A 21,463-nucleotide genomic window follows, 5' to 3' on the forward strand; every position below is an offset into this window, starting at 1 on the left:
ACTTGGGTAGCTTCAGGAAAAGGTGTTTCCTGTGTGCTCCCGTTACTCGATGGGTGTTTGTCATGATGTGTCGCAATGTAGGTTTTAAACAGCATTTTGTTCTTGACCAGGGTGCCCTGATCTAAGCTAAACAAACAGACAACAAACACACAAAACACACACACACACACACAAAAAAAAGAAAAAGAAACCCTCACAGACGGGGTACAAAGGGTCCTGAAAACACTTCCCCTTGAGAATGCTTCTTGACCATGGATGGACGACCCCAACGCAGCAGTCTCGTCAGTCCCTAGACCACTCCCAGGTAGTAATGCTTGGTTTTGTGACTTCTTGGTGAACAAATGTCCTTTCACCCCAGATAGGACCCTGAGGACAGACCAAAGAGATGACGCCACCCGAATCTAGCTTGTGGAACCCATGGGTTAGCTGGGGTCTCTCACCATGGCATCAGTGACTCAAAGGCAGATGCATCCCCTGCCAGCATGGTGAGAGGCGAGAGCTGGATTCCTACGGCTCTGCCCAACATGCAGAGAGCTCCCCCCGAAGACTCCTCTCTCCCACAAACTGCTGCTTGTGGGTCTGAAGGGGCCAGCATCTGGGTAGGTCTTCCTCCACCGCTGCCTAGGAGAGTTGACTGGGCAGTAGGGCACACTGAGGGAAATGGGGAGTGGGAGTTGGGGTGAGGGAGCAGAAAATGTGGATTTGTGAGATCTGGGTCATGCCCAAGTGTTCTAGCCGCTAGAAAGGTTGTACTCGTTCTGTGTTGCGTTCCCTGTATGCGTGCCTTGATTACAAAGCACAAGGACTCAGCATCTCTGCATAGTCACGGTTGGGACTGTGTGGAATCTGTGAGGACAGAGCCCTATAGCCTGATTATGTACAGGGTTGGAAGGGTTGACGCTCAGAGCTAGGTCCTGGGTCAGAATTCACTGTGATTTTTCTGCTTACATATCTCCCATCTTGTGATCAGGGGTGTTGGGTTTGGGAGATGAAGAACTAACGATTTCACTTTAGTGAGATCAGAAAGTGGTGGAAACCAGTAGAAATAGACAACTCAGGAGGGCTGGCCAAGGCATCCGGTGCAGGGTTCACTCAGAAATACTGGGATTTGGGCTGGATTGTGGCTCCGTGGTGAAGCTTTGGCCAGAAGAGAGTCCTGGCCTCAGCTCCTGCACAGGAAAAAACAAAACAATAGTCCCCCACCCCACTCTCCCACCCTAGTCACCAATTATGTAAAGCTCATTTACATAACAAAGGAAATTAAACAAAACCCAATAAACGCAGATTTTTACCTTTTCAGTCTTTGGAGTTGGAAACTGTTTATGGACTCTTAATTGGTAAATTAAAATGTAAATAGGTATGTGTCAAAAGTTTTCAAATTATCCTTGCCATTAATCCCACTGCCAGAAAGGAGGCTGCATAGGAAATCATTTGAAGTGTGGGGCATTTGTGTAAATCCATGAATTCATGACGTTATTTTAAACATCAAAAACCTTCTAAATAGCTTGCAGATCGCTCAATTAGAAAACAAATTCTGGCTTTTAAAATATCTATTTGTGTGTGTGAGGGGGTCAGAGGATGACTTTTGGGGATGTCTACATCTTTGTTGAGGTGTTGTCTCTCTCCCTTGTGCTGCTGTGCTTGGTGCTCTAGGCTAGCTCACCGGCGCTTGGTGCTCTAGGCTAGCTCACCCGCGCTTGGTGCTCTAGGCTAGCTCACCCGCGCTTGGTGCTCTAGGCTAGCTCACCCGCGCTTGGTGCTCTAGGCTAGCTCACCCGCGCTTGGTGCTCTAGGCTAGCTCACCCGCGCTTGGTGCTCTAGGCTAGCTCACCCGCGCTTGGTGCTCTAGGCTAGCTCACCCGCGCTTGGTGCTCTAGGCTAGCTCACCCGCGCTTGGTGCTCTAGGCTAGCTCACCTGCTCTTGGTGCTCTAGGCTAGCTCGCCCCTGACCTTCCTGGCAGTTCTGTCTCTGCTCCCATCTCACCTGAAGCATTGCAGATGTGAGGCCACTGCTTAGGGCTTTTATGTAGATTCTGAGGACTCTAGTTTCTGTTGCCAGCTTGTGCAGTGAGCTCTTCTCCCCAGGAAGCTGTCAGCCTTGCAGTGAGTGTTTTCTTCCCAGGAAGCCAGCCCACTTGCCCTAAAGTCTAGTTCTAGGGTAGAATTCTGTGCCACTGAATATGATTCTCAAAGCATATTTAACAATCTTGGGAAACTAACAAAAATTCTAGTTGTTCTTAATAATAAAATCTCGGAGTCAGATATTAGGGGGTGAAAGCCGAGAGGTCAGAGAAGCAGAGCGGCCGGCTTCTAGAAAGTTCTCACCTCTACCAATGCTCAGACCCAAAAGACAATCTTGTCCTCAGACTGCCTAGACTGCACTGTACTTCAGACTGCACTGAGCTCCTGACTCCCCCCACCCCCGCCTTATATTCCTCTCTCCACCCAACCATATCACTTCTGTCTCCATCTCCCTCGTGCAGGGATTGAAGGCATGGGATCCCAAGTGCTGGGATCACCTTTGTGTGAGCTCTGTTTCTCCTTTAGACAGATTCAATGTTGTGTAGTCCAGGGTGGCCTTAAACTCACAGAGATCCTTCTGCCTCTGTCTCCCAGTCCTGTGATTAAAAGTGTGCGCTACCACTGCCTGGCTTGTAGTGGCTTTAGCTCTGATCCTCAGGCAAGCTTTACTTGTTAAAACATAAGCAAAATATCATTATAGAAAATATAACATTAAACAAAATACTAGGATTTTATCAGATGCTAATTCAATGTATATTTTATAATGTATATATAATGGGAATATCTTACGTCTAAAAGTTAACTTATATTTACAATAAGTATTGTTTATATTTATTTAATTATTTTGTATGTATGAACACATGTCAAAATACATGTGGGAGGTCAGAGGACCACTTGCAGAAGTCGGCCCTCCTCTATGTGGGTCCTGGAGATCAAACTCAGGTCATCAATTTGGCAGCAGCTCCTTTGCCTGCTGAGCCATCTCACCAGCCTTTAAAATCAGCATCTTCTAATTATGGCCATTACCCAGCATCCTTTAGGACTGGCGCATGTACGCAGGCCGCCGCCGTCCTTATTCACAGAGGCTCCCTCTGCTCTCCGAAGCAAGTGTGTTAAGTCTTGAACGTGGAGAGATGGAGCTCTTAACTCCACCTAGCAACACCTCAGCTGCTGCAGGCACCCATCAGCTTGCCCTTCCATCAGCGGCCTGTGTCGTCAGGGCAGCCTGTCATGAGCTAGTCCTCCTGGATCACAGAGGTTACCAGATCCAGGCTCAGCTGCTTTCCTGATATGGTGTTTGGCACAGTAGTGATCCTGGAGAAGCTGGATGCCTCTGGCTGCATTGCGTCCTGTGGAGATTGTATCCACAGAGGGTGGTCTGTCACCGGCTGGCAGGAGCCTGCTCACAGTGGCGCGCCTGATGTCGCAAGGCTGATGTCAGTCACCTGGTCTGGTCTGCAAGGCCCCTGAGCAACCATTGTCCCTGATGGCTTACACATTTGCCGTTTCTGGCACTGTACACGGTGGTCACGGTGGTCAGGCTCTGGGGGACAAGGTCAGGTGGAGGCAGATGAGTCTGTGCTGTCGCCTCCAAAAGCACACACACTGCAGCAGAATCTGCTCCAATCAGTGAACTCAGCTGCTGCCTGGAGACGGGAGGAAGCAGCTAACTCAGAGTCAGCAGAAGCACAGTTAGGGCTGTGGCCAAACCTACTGCAAACAGTGAGGTGGCAGGACTCTGTTCTCTGAGCATTTGGGAAATCGCACATAAAAGAACGGTGACCCAGCAGGTGAGGGCAGTTGGTCCAGTTCTAAAATTATATACGTATTTGAGACAGTATCTCACTGTGTAGCGCTGGCTTGCCTGGAACTCACAGAGATTGCCTACCTCTGCCTCCAGAGTGCTGAGTCCTGAGTTTGATTCCCCCCTCCCCAAGTCCACGTGGTGGCAGGAGAGAACTGACTCCCACAGGTTGTCCTCCGACCGCACATGCACCGCGGCACGAGCATGCCTGTGCTCAGGAGTGTGTGTCTGGTCCACCTTCCAGACCTGTGCAGTGAGATTATCATCAGTGCCATGGCTCCGATTCTTCTAGAGGAGGGCAGTGTGCCGGTCCACCCTGTGCATCCTGAAAACAGCTGGGCTGGCTTTCTGTGGCCATTAAATGTCCCATGGTACTGTAATACCCCGCTCTACATGGCCGAGAAGAACATGAAACCTGGTGTTGAATTTGAAAATAATTCTTTTCTACTTTTAGGCAGAGCAAATTCCATGTCTCATCACCTGACGTCATACCTGTAATATAAAAATAATAATTTTGGGAGGGGGAGAGAGAGCGAGAGAGCAAGAGGACGTGTGTATTGGGGAATATTAGTTTAAAGAGTGTTACTTTTGTTTATGCTGCATTTGTTAACACTGTGAAGCTTTAATTCTTTACCTGTCTAAAACACCTGATGGTCTAATAAAGAGCTGAATGGCCAATAGTGAGGCAGAAGATAGGATCAGCAGGGCTGGCAGGCAGAGAGGATAAACAGAAGGAGACCCGAGGAAAGGAGGGAGCAAGAGAGCACGGAGAGGAGGACATCAGGGGTCAGCCACCCAGCCAGAAACAGTAAGAGTGAAAGGAAGATACACAGAAGTAAGAAAAGGAAAAAGCCCAGGAGTAAAAAGGTAAATGGGTTAAGTTAAGAAAAACTGGCAAGAAATAAGCTTCCATGTGTGATTTATTTGGGAGCCAGAAAAGTCAAAAGAGTAAAATGTCACACCATGAGAAAGAGAGAGGGGGAGAGAGAGAAAAATGTTTGCCCATGCCATTTGTTCCTGCTGCTGTCCTAAGTACCTGCTGGGCCTCCCTTCTGCAGGAGACACAGGTGCTTTGGCTTCTAACAAGAGTGCACAGCTCTGGGTCCAGTCCCCTGTGGGAGGAAGTCCTGGCAGCCAGGGTTGAGGCACTGGTCCCTCTGCATCTCTAGTCAGGAAGCAGAGAGCCATGAGCCCTTGTGCTTGGCTCCTGCCTTTCAGGACCCTGGTCCATGGGATGGTACCCCTTCAGTGTCAGTTAACCCATTCAAGATAATCCCTGACAGGCATGGCCATAGCCCAGTGGTTCACAAACCTCCTAATGCTGTGACCCATTAATACAGTTCCTCATGTTGTGCTGACCCCCAATCATAAGTTTTTGTTACTACTTCAACTGTAATTTTGCTATTGTTATGGATTGTAATATGAATATATCATATGCAGAATATCTGATGGGTGACCCTTGTGAAAGGGTTGTCCAACCCCCAGAGGGATCATGACCCACAGATTGAACATCACTGCTGAGACTAACTTAATCGAAGTAACCCCTCAAAGGCATGACATTAGTCTAACCTAATAGGACAGCCCCTGACAGACATGACCGTACACTAATCACGATAATGCCTCATGAGCGTGCCTGGGTCCTTTCTCCCGGAAGACTCCAGACCCGCCCAGGTAATAGTCAGCACTAACCATCACAAGCATAGGTGCCTAGGAAAAGCCACGTGGCCATTTGGATGCTCGGCCTGTGAGCAACTTCTAGTGGGCATTTTCATTTTCAGTGTGGTTGGCTAAACTATAGTTGGTTGCTAAGTTCCCAGTGCCTGGTCTGTCCTTGGGAGGGAGCTGGGCTCGGGAACAGACGTCCTGAGATGTGCCACCCTTTCCTGGTCCTTCTCACAGCAGGCCTGTGGGGTGGCACACGTTCACGGGCAGGAGACAGAGGCCCGTCTTCTGAGGCACTCAAATACAGATACCTTTGATGCGGGAGTCCCCTCTATGTGCTGTGATTATCATTAATGAATAAAGAAACTGCCTTGGCTTATTGATAGGGCAGAATTTAGGGAGGCAGGGAGGAATGGACTGAATGCTGGGAGAAAGAAGGGCGGAGTCAGATGCCATGGAGTCACCAGAGTCAGAGATGGTGAATCTTTGCCAGTAAGCGATATATAGATTAATAGAAATGAGTTAAATTAATATAAGAGTTAGCCAATAAGAAGCTAGAGCTAATGGTCCAAGCAGTGCTTTAATTAATACAGTTTCTGTGTGGTTATTTCGGTTCTGGACAGCCAGGATGAACAAGTGGCCCTCCTGCAACATGCTTTCACACCCAATCCCCACCCGTGTTCCCTTGTGTAGTGGTATATTCTTTGTTTTAATAAATGAAGCTCGCTGGAAGATCAGAGGGCAAAGCAGCCACACTACTTAGCCATACAGGCCAGGACTTACAGGCACACACCTTTAATCCCAGGACTCCAGAGGCAGATGGATTTCTGTGAGTTCAAGGCCACCCTGGTCTACCCAAGATTGAATCTGTCTAAAAGAGAAACAGCTCATGCAAAAGTGATCCCATGCTTTTAATCCCAGCACTAGGGAGGTGGAGATGGGGGTGATATTGCTGGGTGGAGAGAGGACTTGGCCTTCTGGTCTGAAGATTTGTTAGAGGTGAAAGGCCTCTCTCTCTGGTGGCTTGGCCGCTTTCCTTTTCTGACCTTCAGGTTGAACCCCAATATCTGACTCTGGGTTTTTATTATTCACGCTACACCTCTGTGTACACATAATTTGGAGGGGGAATGTTTTTCAACTCAGAACTATTTCTGTAATTATGGCTAGCTCCTAACTAAAGATTCTCTTGAGGCAAAAACAGGAAACATATTTTATGTCAATGAAGTCTCACAGCTGCTTGATGGGTGGAGGCCAAGGTCACCATAGAATCCTCCTTGCAGTAACGCTGCAGAGATGGGGAATTCAGATTTTAACTCAGGCGTCAGTTTCCCCAACTTCTCGGCAGGAGGGAGATGGATTGGCTGTCGGAGGACTGAGCGCCCTTTGTCCTATGGTAGGGTCACTCCAGACTGTGGTGCTTTGGTAATACCAGGCAAAAACACCAAAGTCTAAAGTAGGGATGACAGGTGGCTGCGCATGTCCGTGCTAGGACAGCATGTGACCTACATGCGTAGTTGGAGATCAGTGCCCTTTCCAATGTTGTGAATCACCATGTGTCTCTTGTCTCAGGCATCTTGAGTGTTGACGTGTGTTTGGGTTGTTGCTGGTAAGAGTTATTTTTCTTTATGTGTACGTGTCTGTTAGTGTGTGTCCATGCCAAGAGTCCCTGAAGCCTCTGTGTGGGTGCTAGCATTGAACCCAGGTCCTCTGCAAGAGCAGCAGGTCTTCTTAACCACTGAGTCATCTCTCGATCCCCAGTTGTTGCTTTCTGAAGCAAAGTCTTCCTCTGTAGCCCAAGCTCAGCAGACGAAGGGGCTTGCTGCCAAGGCAAGACAACCCGAGTTTTGTCCCTGGGACCAACGTAGTATAACCCACAAGTGGTCCTCTAACTCCACACACTAAATACATGTAGCTTTAAAAAGGGACAGGATAGCCAGGAGGTGGTGGCACACACCTTTAATCCCAGCACTCGGGAGGCAGAGACAGGCAGATCTCTGTGAGTTTGAGGCCAGCCTGGTCTACAAGAGCTAGTTCCAGGACAGCTGGGATTGTTAGAGAAACCCTGTCTTGAAAAAAACAAAACAAAATGAAAAGTACAGGACAATAGGCTAATGCCCTGGGAGACCAGCAGGGTTGGGCACACAGGGTCCTGACAAGTCCCTGGTGCAGAGAATACGCCCCCATGTCCTGTGTGAGGCACAATTCCTGCTCTACCTTTACCATAGTGCAGTACTGCACAGTAAAACCCAAATGGTGACAACAGAATTCCCAAGGTCCTAGACGCTGTGTGTGCTCCATTTTCTTGCTGTCCCTGCCCCAAGCCATTCAATTGTAGATGCTCTCTGAATGGCGTCTCTGTGTCAAGTTTGAAGCCACTGTCCAAAGCATGGCTGTTCACCTGCAGCTGTGATGCAGGGGGCTAGCCGTTTTGATAACCATGTCTGGCTTTTTCTTCTGGCTTTGCGCCTGCAGCACTACCTGTCGATGACTCCCAGGGGCTTTCCCGAGCTGCATGCCCTGTAATCATATTACCCCATCTGATAAACAGTCAGCCCGTATTCTAATAAACCCTCTCTGCACACAGCCTCGTTAATGTGCTAAAGTAATGGACCCGAGGGCATTTCCAAAGACTGTAACTCTACAATTAGCTGGCCTCACAGTTCAACAGAGCTCTGATTGAGTTCCTGCCACACTGCAATCACGAGGACCCTCTGAGCACACCAGCATGCTGCAGAAATGCCGGTGGGCCCTTAGAATCCTTCAGCCCCAGACTGTAGATGGGCATTCTTTCATTCTGTCTGGGTGCATTTCTTGGATAAAGGAACCACCTGCTTTCAAAGATACGACTTTGCCTTACAGAATCCGTGCCAGCCATCCAGACGGTGAAGGCTTCGCTGTGCTGCCACAGCCTTGCACAGACTTCGTTCTGCTGTAAATCACCTGACTGGATAGATTGTTTCACGTTAGGTGGCAGGGTTTGTAGTATTGGACTTGCAGTTTTATTAAAGGGCATTCACTGTCCCCCTGGAAATCACATTTTAAAGAAATGTGTTTTCCCTCTTACTTTCCTTGAGGGCGTAGCTTCTGCCTCATATCTGCATTTGTCAGAGCTGAGCTCTTCAGAAAGGAGTTACTTTAATGCAAGAGATAATTTTCACAAGCTTGGGATCTCGTGTGTGTTCATGTACATGTATACATACATACTCGAGTGTGCATGGGCACGTGTGTCAGGTGTAGATGTAGGGGTACATGTGTGAGCATGTGGAAGCCTAAGGGTCATCCGGTGTCCTCCTTCATTGCTCGAGGCAGGGTCTCTCAGTCGAACCCAGATCACGTGCCCGTGGGGCTACTCCTGCTTGCCCTCCCCAGGAATCTCCTTCCCTGTCTCCGGGTGCTAGGATTGCAGCAGGGCACATGTCCACTGGCTTTTACATGGAGCCTGGGATCTGAACTCCTATCCTTAGACTCGTGTCCGAACCCTTTGACCGCTGTCCAGACCCAGACCCCCGTCCACAGTCACCTCAGCTCCTGGACTCTAGACCTGTGGTGCACTTTCCACCCATATAACAACAAATTCTGATATCCCCCCCTTTTCTGATGGTTTGAATACACTGAGTCTCTTAGAAGTCACTGGCAGTATCAAGACCCTACCGTTATTGGCAGGGATAGTATGTGTAACTCATGCCATGTGGAAACCATTTCTCTATGCATGTGAGAAATTTTCCTTTTTTAATTTTAGAGATAGGAACAACAGATTTATTTGTGACATTTGAATTGCAAAGGGAGTGATAAACCATCACAGGAATCCAAACAAGCTAGAAGTGATTCGTAAAACTAACGCCCTCCCTCCCCACACTTGTGGTATTTGGCCCATGGCATTTGATCTGTGTCTGTCCTTCTCCTTGCAATCACAGTGCCTACATCATGGACACAGGTACATTCCTCTCTGTATTTGCTTCAGTGTTATGGACTCTGTCTGTACCCGGCACTAGTTTCACTCTTTTAGGGCAGAATGGCATTGGTGTGAACTTCAGACACTCCTACCGGAGACTGTCTAGGTTGATTGCAGTTACATGCTGTTCCGAATGCCCAGCATCCATCCTGATGCGCACCTGTGCTTCTGTGCTCTCCTGGTTTGTGCCAGCTCCCCAGAGGAAGATGGCTAGGTGAGGTCGTTTGAATGTAGCTGGTGCCAATAAGCGCACAGAGTGTGGCACTGTGAGGAGGTGTGCCGCTGTGGGGGTGGGTTTTGAGATCTCACATATGCCCCAGCCATGCCTAGTGCCTCAGTCGCCTTCCTGTTGCCTGCGAGATATACTACTCTCAGCTACTTTTCCAGCACCGTGTCTGCCTGCACGCCACCATGCTCCCTGCCATAATGATAATGAACTGGACCTCTGACACTGTAAGTGAGCCACCCAATTAAATGTTTTCATCTATAAGAGTTGCTGTGGTCATGGTGTCTCTTCGCAGTAATAAAAACCCCAAGAAGTTGGTATCAGGAGTGGGGTATTGCTATGGTCGTGGTGTCTCTTTGCAGTACCCTAACTAAGAAGTTGGTACCAGCAGTGGGGTATTGCTGTGGTATGCCTGACTACACATTTGTTTGCAGGAGTTTGGGCTTTTGGACTGTGGATTATGAACACAGTTGAATGCTTTAAGTGCTGTTTAATGGGCCATACTAGTGGGAGCGTGGAAGACAGTGGTGCTGAGTGTGATTTGATGAACTCATGAGAGTTCAGAGGCAAATAGTAATATGTGGCCTAGAGATCATTCTTGTGATATTTTAGTGAAGAAAGTGTCTGCTTTTTGCCCTTGTCTGAAGAGTCTGCCTGAGGCTAAAGTGAAGGGTTTGGGATTAATTCCATCGGCAGAGGAAATCTCAAAACAGCCTAGTATAGACTCTGTCGTGTGGTTATTAGTGGTAACGCTAATGAAGATGTATAATGAAAAGGAGCAAGCTGAGCAGGGTAAATGTATAGATTGGGGGAAAGAGCACCAGGAAGTGGGATGAAGCTAAGTCCTGTGTTCAGGAGATAAACAGATTAAGAAATGGAATAAAGGGAGTGATGACCTCAGGGCAAGATCCCACCAAGCTAAATTCCCAACTTGTGAAAAGGAATTAAAGAAAACCTTAGAGCTGGGTGTGGTGTTGCACACCTTTAATCCCAGCACCAGGAAGGCAGAGACTGGCAGATCTCTGAGTTTGAGGCCAACCTGGTCTACAGAGCAAGTTCAAGGACAACCAAGCTTACTCAGTGATGAAAGCTATTGAAAAATGAAAGCTGATGAAGATGTAATTGAAGAAGGGGGCCAAGTTCCAGCCCCAGCAAGCAGCAGAACTTGGCAGCTTCAGCCACATGGTTCTGTTTTTAGTTAAGAATAAAAGAAACAGGTTATAGGATTTGCACCCAAGACTAGGAAAGCCGCTGAGGCCAGGCATGTGTCCCTGCATGGAGGCCTAGTAAAGAGGCCGTTGTGTGAAGCTGTGAAGTTGTAGCCTGTTAGAGATGCCAGAGTCCCGGGATACCTGACAAGGAGAGCTGCTAACAGGGAGTGGAGCCAGCTCAAGAGACAGAAGTGTGCTGCAGTCAGTAAAGCTGAAAAGAGTTGGAGATCTGAAGAGTGTTTTGACATCAGACATGGAGATACAGAGTTTGGAATTTGTCCAGCTAGTTTTTGGTCTTGCTTTGGTCCAGGTTTTCTCACTATGTTGCTCCCTACATTTCATAGTAGTAACTTATTCCTGTGCTTACAGTAGAACGTGGGATCTGAGTTTTTGTAGCTGAGGGATAGAAAGGCTCCGTTCTCTTCGTTATCCTGCCAGGAGTCTCTCACAAGCAGAGTGGCTGGTTTTGAAGAGCACACTAGAATTCTCTTAGTCACAACCAAACACAGAAAACTCAGGAAGAATAACAGTGAACTGGTGTGTCAGGTATGTCTCTTGTATCCAGATTCCTGAGACACACCTCTTAGGAGAGTCTTTATGGTGGGGAGGAAGAGAGCAAGATAGGAGACTGGCAGAGTACCTCCAAGAACTGCCCCCCTCAGTCTAGCTCAGCCCTCTCCTGCAAGCTGCACACCCCTAGAATAGCGCCACCTGCTGGGGACTGAGTGCTCCACACAGGTGCTCGTGGGAACTGACTCAAAGGGCATTTTGCATCTTTAGTGCTGATGTTGAAATGTTGCCTTGTGGTTTACAAGTGAACCCTAGATCCTAAAGAAACAGATGACCCTACCCATGTTACTCTGATTATCCTGACATGAAATCTGTGGGAAGGCTCCAAGTTTACCCATGAAGTGATAGTTTCATAATCCATTTCACTTAGGATGCAGACGAGAGTTTAAAATGTACTTATTTGCATTTCCTGTACATTGGTGTTTTACCTGCATGTATGTCCATGTGAGGGTGCCAGATCCCCTGGGTCACTTTCTGGACAGCTGTTCAGGGGACCTCCTTTAAAGGGGCCTTGGCTGATGTCCCCACTGCAGTGGCCTGATGTGATATCATGTGCTTGCTAATTGCCTCCTGCCTCGTGTCCCTGCAGCCTCAGCATTGGGGTCTTCCTGGCAATAGTTACGGCACTGACTGGAAGGACAGGTGTGTTTTGGTTCACAGTTTTAGGGTAGAACCATTATGACAGGAATGTAAGACAGCTGGTCACGTGTCCACAGTCAGGAGGCAGAGAGCACTAGATGCAGTGGGTGTCTTTTTGTTCAGTCCAGGAGCTCAGCCCGAGGGACTGCACTGCCCACGTGCAGGGTGTGCCTCCCTGGGAACGCCCTCCCAGACAGACCCAGCCGCCTGTTTCTGATGAGCCACCACCCTTTGCTGTCTTTGACAGGAGTTCCCACTCGAGAGCTGAGGCTCCCTGTGGCAGTGTCCCCGTCACTTGGGCATTCACTGCATGGTCATTTGGTCAGAGGACCCTGGCTGTCCAGTCCCCAGTGTTTCCTCAGGGAAGCCTGTCCAACTCTGTTCATGCAGCCTCTGTCACATATAGATGACAAATCCTTCTGCATCCTTCCCACCTTTTCTTCCTGGTGATGCCCCTCCCAGCATACCTCCTTCTTCCCGTCCGTTCCTGACTACTGCCTCCTCCTCTTTTCCTTCTTGTGCTGTTTAAAGCTGAGTGGATCTCTGTCTCTGAGACAGAGACCCACACTGGAGCACCGGACTGAAATCTCAAGGTCCAAAACAGGAGCAGATGGAGAGAGAGCACGAGCAAGGAACTCAGGACTGCGAGGGGTGCACCCACACACTAAGACAATGGGAGTGTTCTATCAGGAACTCAACAAGGCCAGCTGGCCTGGGTCTGAAAAAGCATGGGATAAAACCGGACTTGCTGAACATAGCAGACAATGAGGAATACTGAGAACTCAAGAACAATGGCAATGGGTTTTTGATCCTACTGCACGTACTGGCTTTGTGGGAGCCTAGGCAGTTTGGATGCTCACCTTACTAGACCTGGATGGAGGTGGGTGGTCCTTGGACTCCCCACAGGGCAGGGAACCCTGATTGCTCTTTGGGCAGACGAGGGAGGGGGACTTGATCGGGGGAGGGGGGGAAATGGGAGGCGGTGGTGGGGAGGAGGCAGAAATCTTTAATAAATAAATAAATAAAAGTAATATACTAAAATATGGCTGATTGTAAATAAGGAATACTGATTAAATTAAAATGTAAGAGCTAGTTATTAATAAAAAAATAAAGCTGAGTGGAGCCCGTGAGTACTCTGTAAAGTGTTTGAAGGACTGATTAGAAGCCAGTAATTGTGTCATTGGGAGGGGATAGCAGTTGACAAATCAGCTCACAAGATGGGTTTGTCACCCAGGACAGTGGGACCTGGGACGCTGGAGATCTCACGGAGCCATGCTCACTGTGGGGATGAGGATTTGTACAAATACTTCCAATAGTGGGAAAAATTAAAACCCCAAATCCACTAAGTCCTGGTGTTTATGTGAAAGCTTGCTGGTATTAATGTCAGTAATTGATCTTTGCAATGACTGTTGACATACCCGTTCTCTGAAGCTGCACCAGTTCTAAAGAGTCGTGTTCTCTTGCCATCCTTGCCATCCAGCGGTGGACAGCAAACTCTGCAGGGCATTGTGGACACTGCTTGGGACAAGCCAGGTCCCGTCTGTGCCACCGTGCCCCCTGTGCAGCCTGTGCCTTGCCTTTCTCTTCGGGATGTTTTCTAAATCTGCAGGTGTAGCCTAAGAATGGGATCAATAGAGGGAGTGGTGGGTCTTTGTCTTTCTAAATCCCCACATTTTAGAGTATGGCGTGTCGGGTGGAGACCCAGGGGCACCCATCAGTCACCCCAAGGAGAGGGAACAGCAGCACAGACACTGGGCATTTCCAGCACAAAGTGATATTCTCACTGCAGCCGGGTGGGCAGGCACGGTGTAGGGAAGGAAGCAAAGGGAGCGTCAGGATTGATGGCCTTGGGTTGAATCCTGTGAGAAAATCCTAACAGTGCAGAGATCTGTCTCTGGGCGCCATTAGCAACATCAAAGGGGCAGGAAGCATTGCTCTGAAGTGGTTATTTTTATTCTCTCTTTGTTAATATATTTTCTTCTCTGGAACTAAGTATCCCATATAATTTCTGACAAAGCACTGCAGTAGGTAATATGTTTAAAATAGAAAACACACTGGGAAAGATTCCTGAAATACTTTGTGTTTGGATACATTGATTAGAGCCAAACAAACTCAGCATAGCTGTGATTTTAAATTGCTTTAAAACAGTTTTTAAAATTCAGGTGTGTGTTTCCTTAGAATTATGTCCAGATAAGTGTATCTGCTTATATCTCATCATCCCTCAAAGTACTCCAGGTGGCCAGGAAGAACGCTTCCGAGAAGCTAGGCTGACAGAAAAAAGCAAGGTGCCAAATGGATGTGCTTAAAGTGTAATGATGACATCTTTATTTTAAGTTCAAGTTTAATTGGATGTGGTGGAGTCTATAAATAAAGTCAGGAGAGCAGTAGACAATGACGATCAAACCAGTGAAGTTTCTGCACATACGAAGCCCTTCGAGGTAGCATTAGTTGTCAAGGTGACAGAGCCCAGAAGCACTTGGGAGATGGGCCCCCTGTGTGCGCCTGTGGGGATTGTTAAGATTGCATTAATAGTTGCTGGTGGCTGTACACTGTGGGCGGCACCATTCCCTGCCTCAGGTCCTCAACTCCAGCTGTGCAGTGGAGAAAGAGGCCGCACAGCCCTCCCTGCCTCCCGACTGCTGGTGTTTGTGAGCAGCTAGGTCCAGCCTCACACTGCCGGACTGCACCCTTGCACTGCCATCCAGAGCTCGCCTTTCTCCTCGAGTTATTTCCCTGACAGCAATGGAGCCAAGCGGGAAGTCAGCCATAAAAGGACAGCAGGAAAAAAAATTTAACATCTAAAATGCAAACACACTTGAATTCTTAAAGGACATTTTAATATATAGAATTGAACTACAATGAAAATACATTAAAATTTGTAGGATGTAGCTGAAAGTATCATTTAGAGAAAAATTTATAATACCAAAAACTTAAATTAGAAAAAGGAAAGCCTAGCCTGGCGAGCTGGCACTATGTATGACCTGCGCTTTGGAGGCTGAGGGGAGCCTGGGCTCTGTACTGAGGACGCTTCAGAGCAGCACTCAGCAGTGATGCAGTTGTCAGGCATTCCGGGGCCCTGGGCTCAATCCTCAGTGCTGCAAAGCAAACAAAATGAATAAGAGAAGGAAGGGATGGAGGGTGGGAGAGAGGAAATAAGACTATTTGGAGGCTAGGAAGGGGCTCAGCAAGCAGAGAGGGGAGGACAGAAGGGGAGGGTAACAGATGAGGGCACAGTGCAGAAACATGTGTGCATAGAAATGCCGCAAGAAGACCCTGTATGCTACCTTAGGAAACAAGGAAATATAAAATCAACTCAAAGCCAATAAAAAGGAAAACCAATCACATAAAAAAATAAACTTCTTGGGAAAAGAGCAAAATTGAAAGCTTAGAAGAAACTGACAAAGATTAGAGAAACAGACTAACTGGTGTGGTATGGGATGGAAGGCATGGGCACAGTCCCTGAGAGGCGCTTTGGGGAATGTTCCAGACAATTTTGGAAATTAACCTGTCCTTTTATAGCCACAAGACGTCAACCAAGATGAACATTGAGTTGTTCTAGAGCCATTAAAGAAACTGAATTTCTAATCTCTCCAAACCTGGGTAATTTCACCAGAATATTCTACCAAACAGAAGATTGAGCAACAGTTTTAAATAATTTTTTTACAGACAATAAAAGAGAAGATAAAATAAAATACTTTCCTGCGGTGAACTTCTCGACCAGCGAGGAAGAACGACCACCACACGAGGATTCTTCTCAGATCCTTCTCAGATCACGCTTTAATGGAGTGCCTCTTGGTTGATGGGGAGCAGGAAGCAAGAGGGGCCGAGAGCACTAAAGCAGCTGCTTATATAGGGAGTAGGCACATGGGTCGCCCTGTGATTGGCTGCCACCATCAGCTGACACTAGACTGCGTCAGGATAGGCCCAAGGGTCCTTATCCACCGCGCATGCGGGAAGCAGGGGACATGCAGCTCCCAAAGGCATAGCCAAATATGGAGTTGTTTATTTCCAACAAGACAGGATGTCGGCACCATCTTGTAATGGCGATCCTGTCCGGCTCCCTGCACTTCCCCAATCCATTTGCTAAGGATGGGGTCAGTCTGATGTTGACTTCACACACACACACACACACACACACACACACACACACACACACACACGCACAGGCATATATCCATGAACATGTGACTTGCACACACGAAACAACCACAGGCCAGTATCTTTCATGACTTAAATTAAGCAGTTCCCAGTGTAGTGTTTGTGAATTGAGCGTTCCCGTGTATGGCAGACCCGTGTGATGCAGACCCGTGTGTGGCGTACCCGTGTGTAGCAGAACACAGTAGCCCAGCAGGATTCCCTCCAGATGTACAGGGTTTGTTCAGCAAATGTCAGCTAATATATCTTACCAGATACATGGTATCATGGAGAAATTGGCTACTCCATGAGTCTATACAGAAAAGGTGGTTGACAGAGTCTCACACTAGTTTCCAATAAGAATTCTCATCAAACTAGGATTAAATGCAAAGCCTTCTCAAGCTGATAAAATGTCTATAAAAAATCTACAGCCAACATCGTATTCAATAGTGAACGGCTCAATCCCGCTTCCCTAAGACGAGGAGAGTCGTGATGGCGTGGCTGCCACTCTTAGTTGACAAGGTACTAACATTCCAAGAAGTGCAATGGATTGAGAAGCAAGGCGGGCGTTCTCGGAGGAAACCCTGCCTTAGTGTGTCATTCCATCCAGGGCACAAATACAGACAGTAAAGGTCCAGCGGCCAGGCTCATCAGAATGTACAATCATATAATCGTGTATGTGTAACTTTGGTGCTAATTATACCCGAACATTCATTTCTTAAACATTTTTACCAGATGTATAAACAAGTGTATAGAAACTCAGATTAAAAAATGATAACATGTAAGATTACCCCAAAGACAGCGAAGCGCAGCTCAGCTCTCAAGCAGTGGGCATGCCCAGAATGCAGCAGACGTCTGGGGGAGAACTCAAAGATGGCATGAATAGCTGGAGAGGGACACTCGCTCCTGCACGGAAGGCTCGCCAGCAGACTTCTAGAGACAGTACGCCACTCTAAAATTATAAAGAAGAGTGGACACCCTAAAACGGCTGAAGTAATTTTTGAAAGAGAAGAAAGCCCTGGGAGGGAAGTTCTCCGTGGTGTATGAGGACAGCGGGTGACTGGCGGTGGACAGATCCCTGGATGGACCAAGCAGAAAAATTGCCATGCAGACTTGTCCAGGTCACTTTTACAAATAGTCATTTTTTTTGTACATGTTTGTATCTGTGTGTGGGTATGCACACATGCATGTGGGAGCCCATGGGGGCCAGAGTCATTGGTTTTCCAGGAGCTGGAGTTACAGGTGGCTGTGAGCCACCTGATGTGAGTTCTGGGAGCCAAGCTGGGTCCTCTACAGGAGCAGCCAGCGCCCCTCGCACTGAGCCTGGGCTCTGCTCTGCCCTCCTGATCACTTAACTATGTGGTTTCAGGAACAGTGCTGGATGTTCAGGGACAGATGGACAGACGGACAGACTCACTAGAAATAAAACCCTCTTCCTAAGCTTCAGCATCTTATATGCAAGTTAACCTCAAGTTAAGTGAAATCTAAGTGTAAAATATAAAACTATAATAAATTTAGAGGAAAATATAAGTCAAATCTTTAGGATTGAAGGTTTAGTCGGGAAGTTTTAGATTTGACACCAAAGCACCATTCCTAGTTAAAAAATCTGTTAGTGGAATTCATCAAAATGTTTTCCTGTGAGAGTCTTTGTGAACTTGACAAGAAGGACATGTCCCCAAGCTAGAGGGAATACTCGGAAAATGTGGAGCCAGCCAGAGGGAGCTGCCCAGAGATGCTCAAGGAACTGGAAATACTCGTTACTGATAGGCAAAGAATGGGTGGACACACAAGTAAACTAAAACAGACCACGTGCCTGTGAGGAGCGGGCATCCCTAGGATGAGGCCAAGGCTGAGCGCATGCATGCACAGGAGGCTGAGCGCATGCATGCACAGGAGGCTGAGCGCATGCATGCACAGGAGGCTGAGCGCATGCATGCACAAGAGGCTGAGCACATGCATGCACAGGAGGCTGAGCGCATGCATGCACAGGAGGCTGGACGGCGCCACTACGCCGTGATGGGAATGTGTGGCTACTGTTGAGAGCTGTTGGCGTGGCTTTCTTAAAGATAAACCCAAGTCCGCATGCACAGCCTGGCAGCTGCACTGGCTCCTGGGGAGTGAACACCGATGCCTACTTTAGGGCCCGTACAGATGCTCGCAGGAGTGAACACCGATGCCTACTTTAGGACCCGTACAGATGCTCGCAGGAGGTCTATAGCTTTATCTGAAACGGCTCGTTTCTTTAGTGTGTGCGTAGAGAGTGGGTGTCTGCTATGTGGAACATTACTCAGGAATAGAAAGCAACAATCAGTAGGACACAGAATCTCCGGTAGCTTCTCTATACCATAATGAGCTGAGAAGGAAATAGGGAAAAACACCCTGTTGATTAAAAAAAAAACTTTTAAAAATGACTAATAATGAATAATAAGTCTTAAATGACTTAGGAATAATAAGTCTTGGTTTCTTTTATGTAACAGAGGTTTCCTAAGAAGTTACTAGTAAACATGCATGTAAAGAGGTATTCAGGGGGCACATCTGTAACCACAGCGTGTGGGGGCAGGGATGCTGAGGTCAGCCTGGGCTCACAGTGAAACCCTGACTCCAAAAAAAAAAAAAGGATGGGGGAGGGGGAGGGAACCGCCAAAAAGTCAAGCAGTTGATGCAGCTGGCACCCCCTCTACACGTGTTAGAAAGTGTGTGTGTTGGCTACACATGTAAGATCTGTCCCGATCGCCACTGGAGTGTTGGAAAGAGCACAGGTGCCAGGCTGGTGCGGATAGCTTCCTTCAGCGCTGTAGCATTTAAATGGTACAGTCACTAGAATGCCCATCACCTTCACCTGCCTTCTCCTCACACCCCAGCTCCCACTGTGAAGCTGGTCTAGGGCTGGTCAGGACCTGCAGAACTTACACTGCCCTCTCTGCCCACTTCCAGCTTCCCAGCGAGGACCCTGAGATCTCCGAGGCGTCATCCAAGTGCCTGTCCATCCTCGTGCAGCTGTATGGAGGAGAGAACCCCGACAGCCTGTCCCCAGAAAACCTGGAGACCTTTGCCAATCTCCTGGTGACCAAGGAGGACCCGAAGGACCAGAAGCTTCTGCTGAGGATCCTCAGGAGGATGGTGAGTCGGCCGGTCATGGCCTCCCATTCTCCTCCTGTGCTGTCAACTGTGGCTGATATTGGCCATAGTCTATTTGTGTTACATTGTTTCTGGGCCATGTGAGGAGTGTAAGAGAAATGAAGAAGGGAGGGAGGAAAAGAGGGAGAAAGAGAGAGAGAAAATTCTCTGGCTGATTAGGAATTTAACATTGGTTCAATTCTTTCACACCTCTGCCAATGTATTCTCCTTCTGCTAACTGCCCGTTTGTAATGTAAATGGCTTTTTCCTAGCCTAAGCTACCGTCCAGAGTGTTGTATTTTCCTAGCCTGAACTACCATCCAGCGTGTTGTATTTTCCTAGCCTGAGCTACCGTCCAGCGTGTTGTATGTTAACCTGGACTTGCACAACTTGTCCTTTGCCGTGTTGAAGAGCACAGGCACTGTTACACTGCATGACCTTCAGCTTGGTCCTGCACGAGTCCCTAGAAGCAAAGATGGCCCTCTCCAGTCCACCACACCCTGGGGCTCAGTACAGACATGTACCCATCAATGGCATGTTAATTTTGCCTGGCTTATGTGTGGTGCTGTCGTGTGTTTGAGTTTTGTGACAGTTGGAAAATGTAAATTCTGTTGCCCAGGATTGTGTTCTGAGGGGAAATGCCCCCTTCTGTCTATTTTTTTCTATTTCTCTATCATTTTTTTTAAAAAAAGTATTCAGCTGTGTCTCGGTAAAGCAGTGGTCCTTAGCCCTCAATAATGCTGTGACCCTTCAATACGGTTCCTCATGCTGTGGGGACCCCCAGCCATAAAATTATTTTCACTGCTTACTGCATGGCTGTAATTTTGCTACAGTTCTGAATTGTAGTGTAAACATCTGATATTCAGGATATCCGCTAGGTGGCCCTTGGAAGGGTCATTCCCAGGCCCCACTCACAGGGTTGTACACCAACACTCTTGGAGAAAGACTTGATGCTTGCTCTGCTGTGAAGGCCGGCACCTGAGGAGCCCTGGGACAGCAGCACACACTGTTGGGCCTGCTCAGCGTCTCCTCCTCTGCCCTGCTCTTCCCTACCCTCAGGCCTGTGGAGTCACCTTCCCCTTACTCCTACTGCAGGGTGGTGGCGTAGACTTGCTCTGTGCTGTGGCCGGTGTGTTGTAGGGTCTGACGTGGTGTGTCCTCCACGAACAGCCTTTCAATACGGTGTCGTTTGTACCTGTCACAGTCGCAGGGAGCCGCGCCCAGGACTGTTGGGTTTTTACAGGCTAGAATGTAAGGTTCAGTGGGCGTACGGGCCGTTCTCAGCTGGGAGTGGGAGAGCAGCAGCAGAGGTCCCTACAGGAGCTCTTCTCATGCTCACTGTATCCACAGGCTTCCATTGATCTAGAGCACTGGTTTTCACCCTTCCTAGTGCTGTGACCCTTTAATACAGTTCCTCATGCTGTGGTGACCCCAATCACAAAATTATTTTCGCTGCTATCTTATGGCTGTAATTTTGCCTCTGGTGGTGGAGACATGGAGGACACGCTTGTGAGTATTTCTGTGGTAAGAAGTTTCAGAGGGAAGACCTTCCCTCAGGGGTCTGCACGTGCTGGCCAGGAGACAGGGACATGGCTCCGTATCTTTTAGTGTCCTGAGGTAGGTGTGCCCTATGCACTCAGAGAAGGAGACCCTGAAGTGCAGATGGCCCCAGAACGAGTCCGCCGTGACTGGACTACTGTGGCTGTCACTAGCGGGTTTGGGTGGATGTGTGGTCATAGAGGCAATATCCTGTCATTTCTGCATGAGGTCCCAATCATGGAGTAGTATCTCTCTGAAGCCATAATTTTCACTAGGAAACAGGCTGTCTAATTTCTGCTGGTGCACTTGAATGTGTCCTCAGGTCTTCGCCCTTCCTCCATCCATGTTTAGTGCGTTCAGAAAACCACGTGGAGCCTGTGGAGCCTGAAGACCTAGTTACCTGCCTTCGTGTACCAGGAAATCAGGAGGCTTTTGATTATACTTTGTGCATTTGCTGTGAAGCTGTGTTGGGCGTTCCTCAAGTCCCTCCCAAGCCTACGTGGCGCTCATAGTGTCCCTCGGAGGGTTGCAGGCTAGCCTCTATGTCTAACTAAAGCTAGCTCACTCCAAAACTCAAAATGATGATG

At 48.2% G+C, this 21,463-nt stretch overlaps 1 protein-coding gene across 1 annotated transcript in view; it reads left to right on the forward strand.

Moving 5' to 3' along the window:
- The window catches only part of Ulk4 (unc-51 like kinase 4), a 315,649-nt gene that overhangs the window by 220,837 nt on the left and 73,349 nt on the right, over window positions 1–21,463 (forward strand). The window contains exon 35 of the mRNA XM_075964113.1: window positions 19,155–19,340. Coding sequence (XP_075820228.1) covers window positions 19,155–19,340 — 186 coding nt within the window. The remainder of the gene's footprint in view (window positions 1–19,154; window positions 19,341–21,463) is intronic.

Source organism: Microtus pennsylvanicus, chromosome 3 (assembly GCF_037038515.1).
Source record: "Microtus pennsylvanicus isolate mMicPen1 chromosome 3, mMicPen1.hap1, whole genome shotgun sequence".
In the NCBI taxonomy this organism is placed as follows: Eukaryota; Metazoa; Chordata; class Mammalia; order Rodentia; family Cricetidae; genus Microtus; species Microtus pennsylvanicus.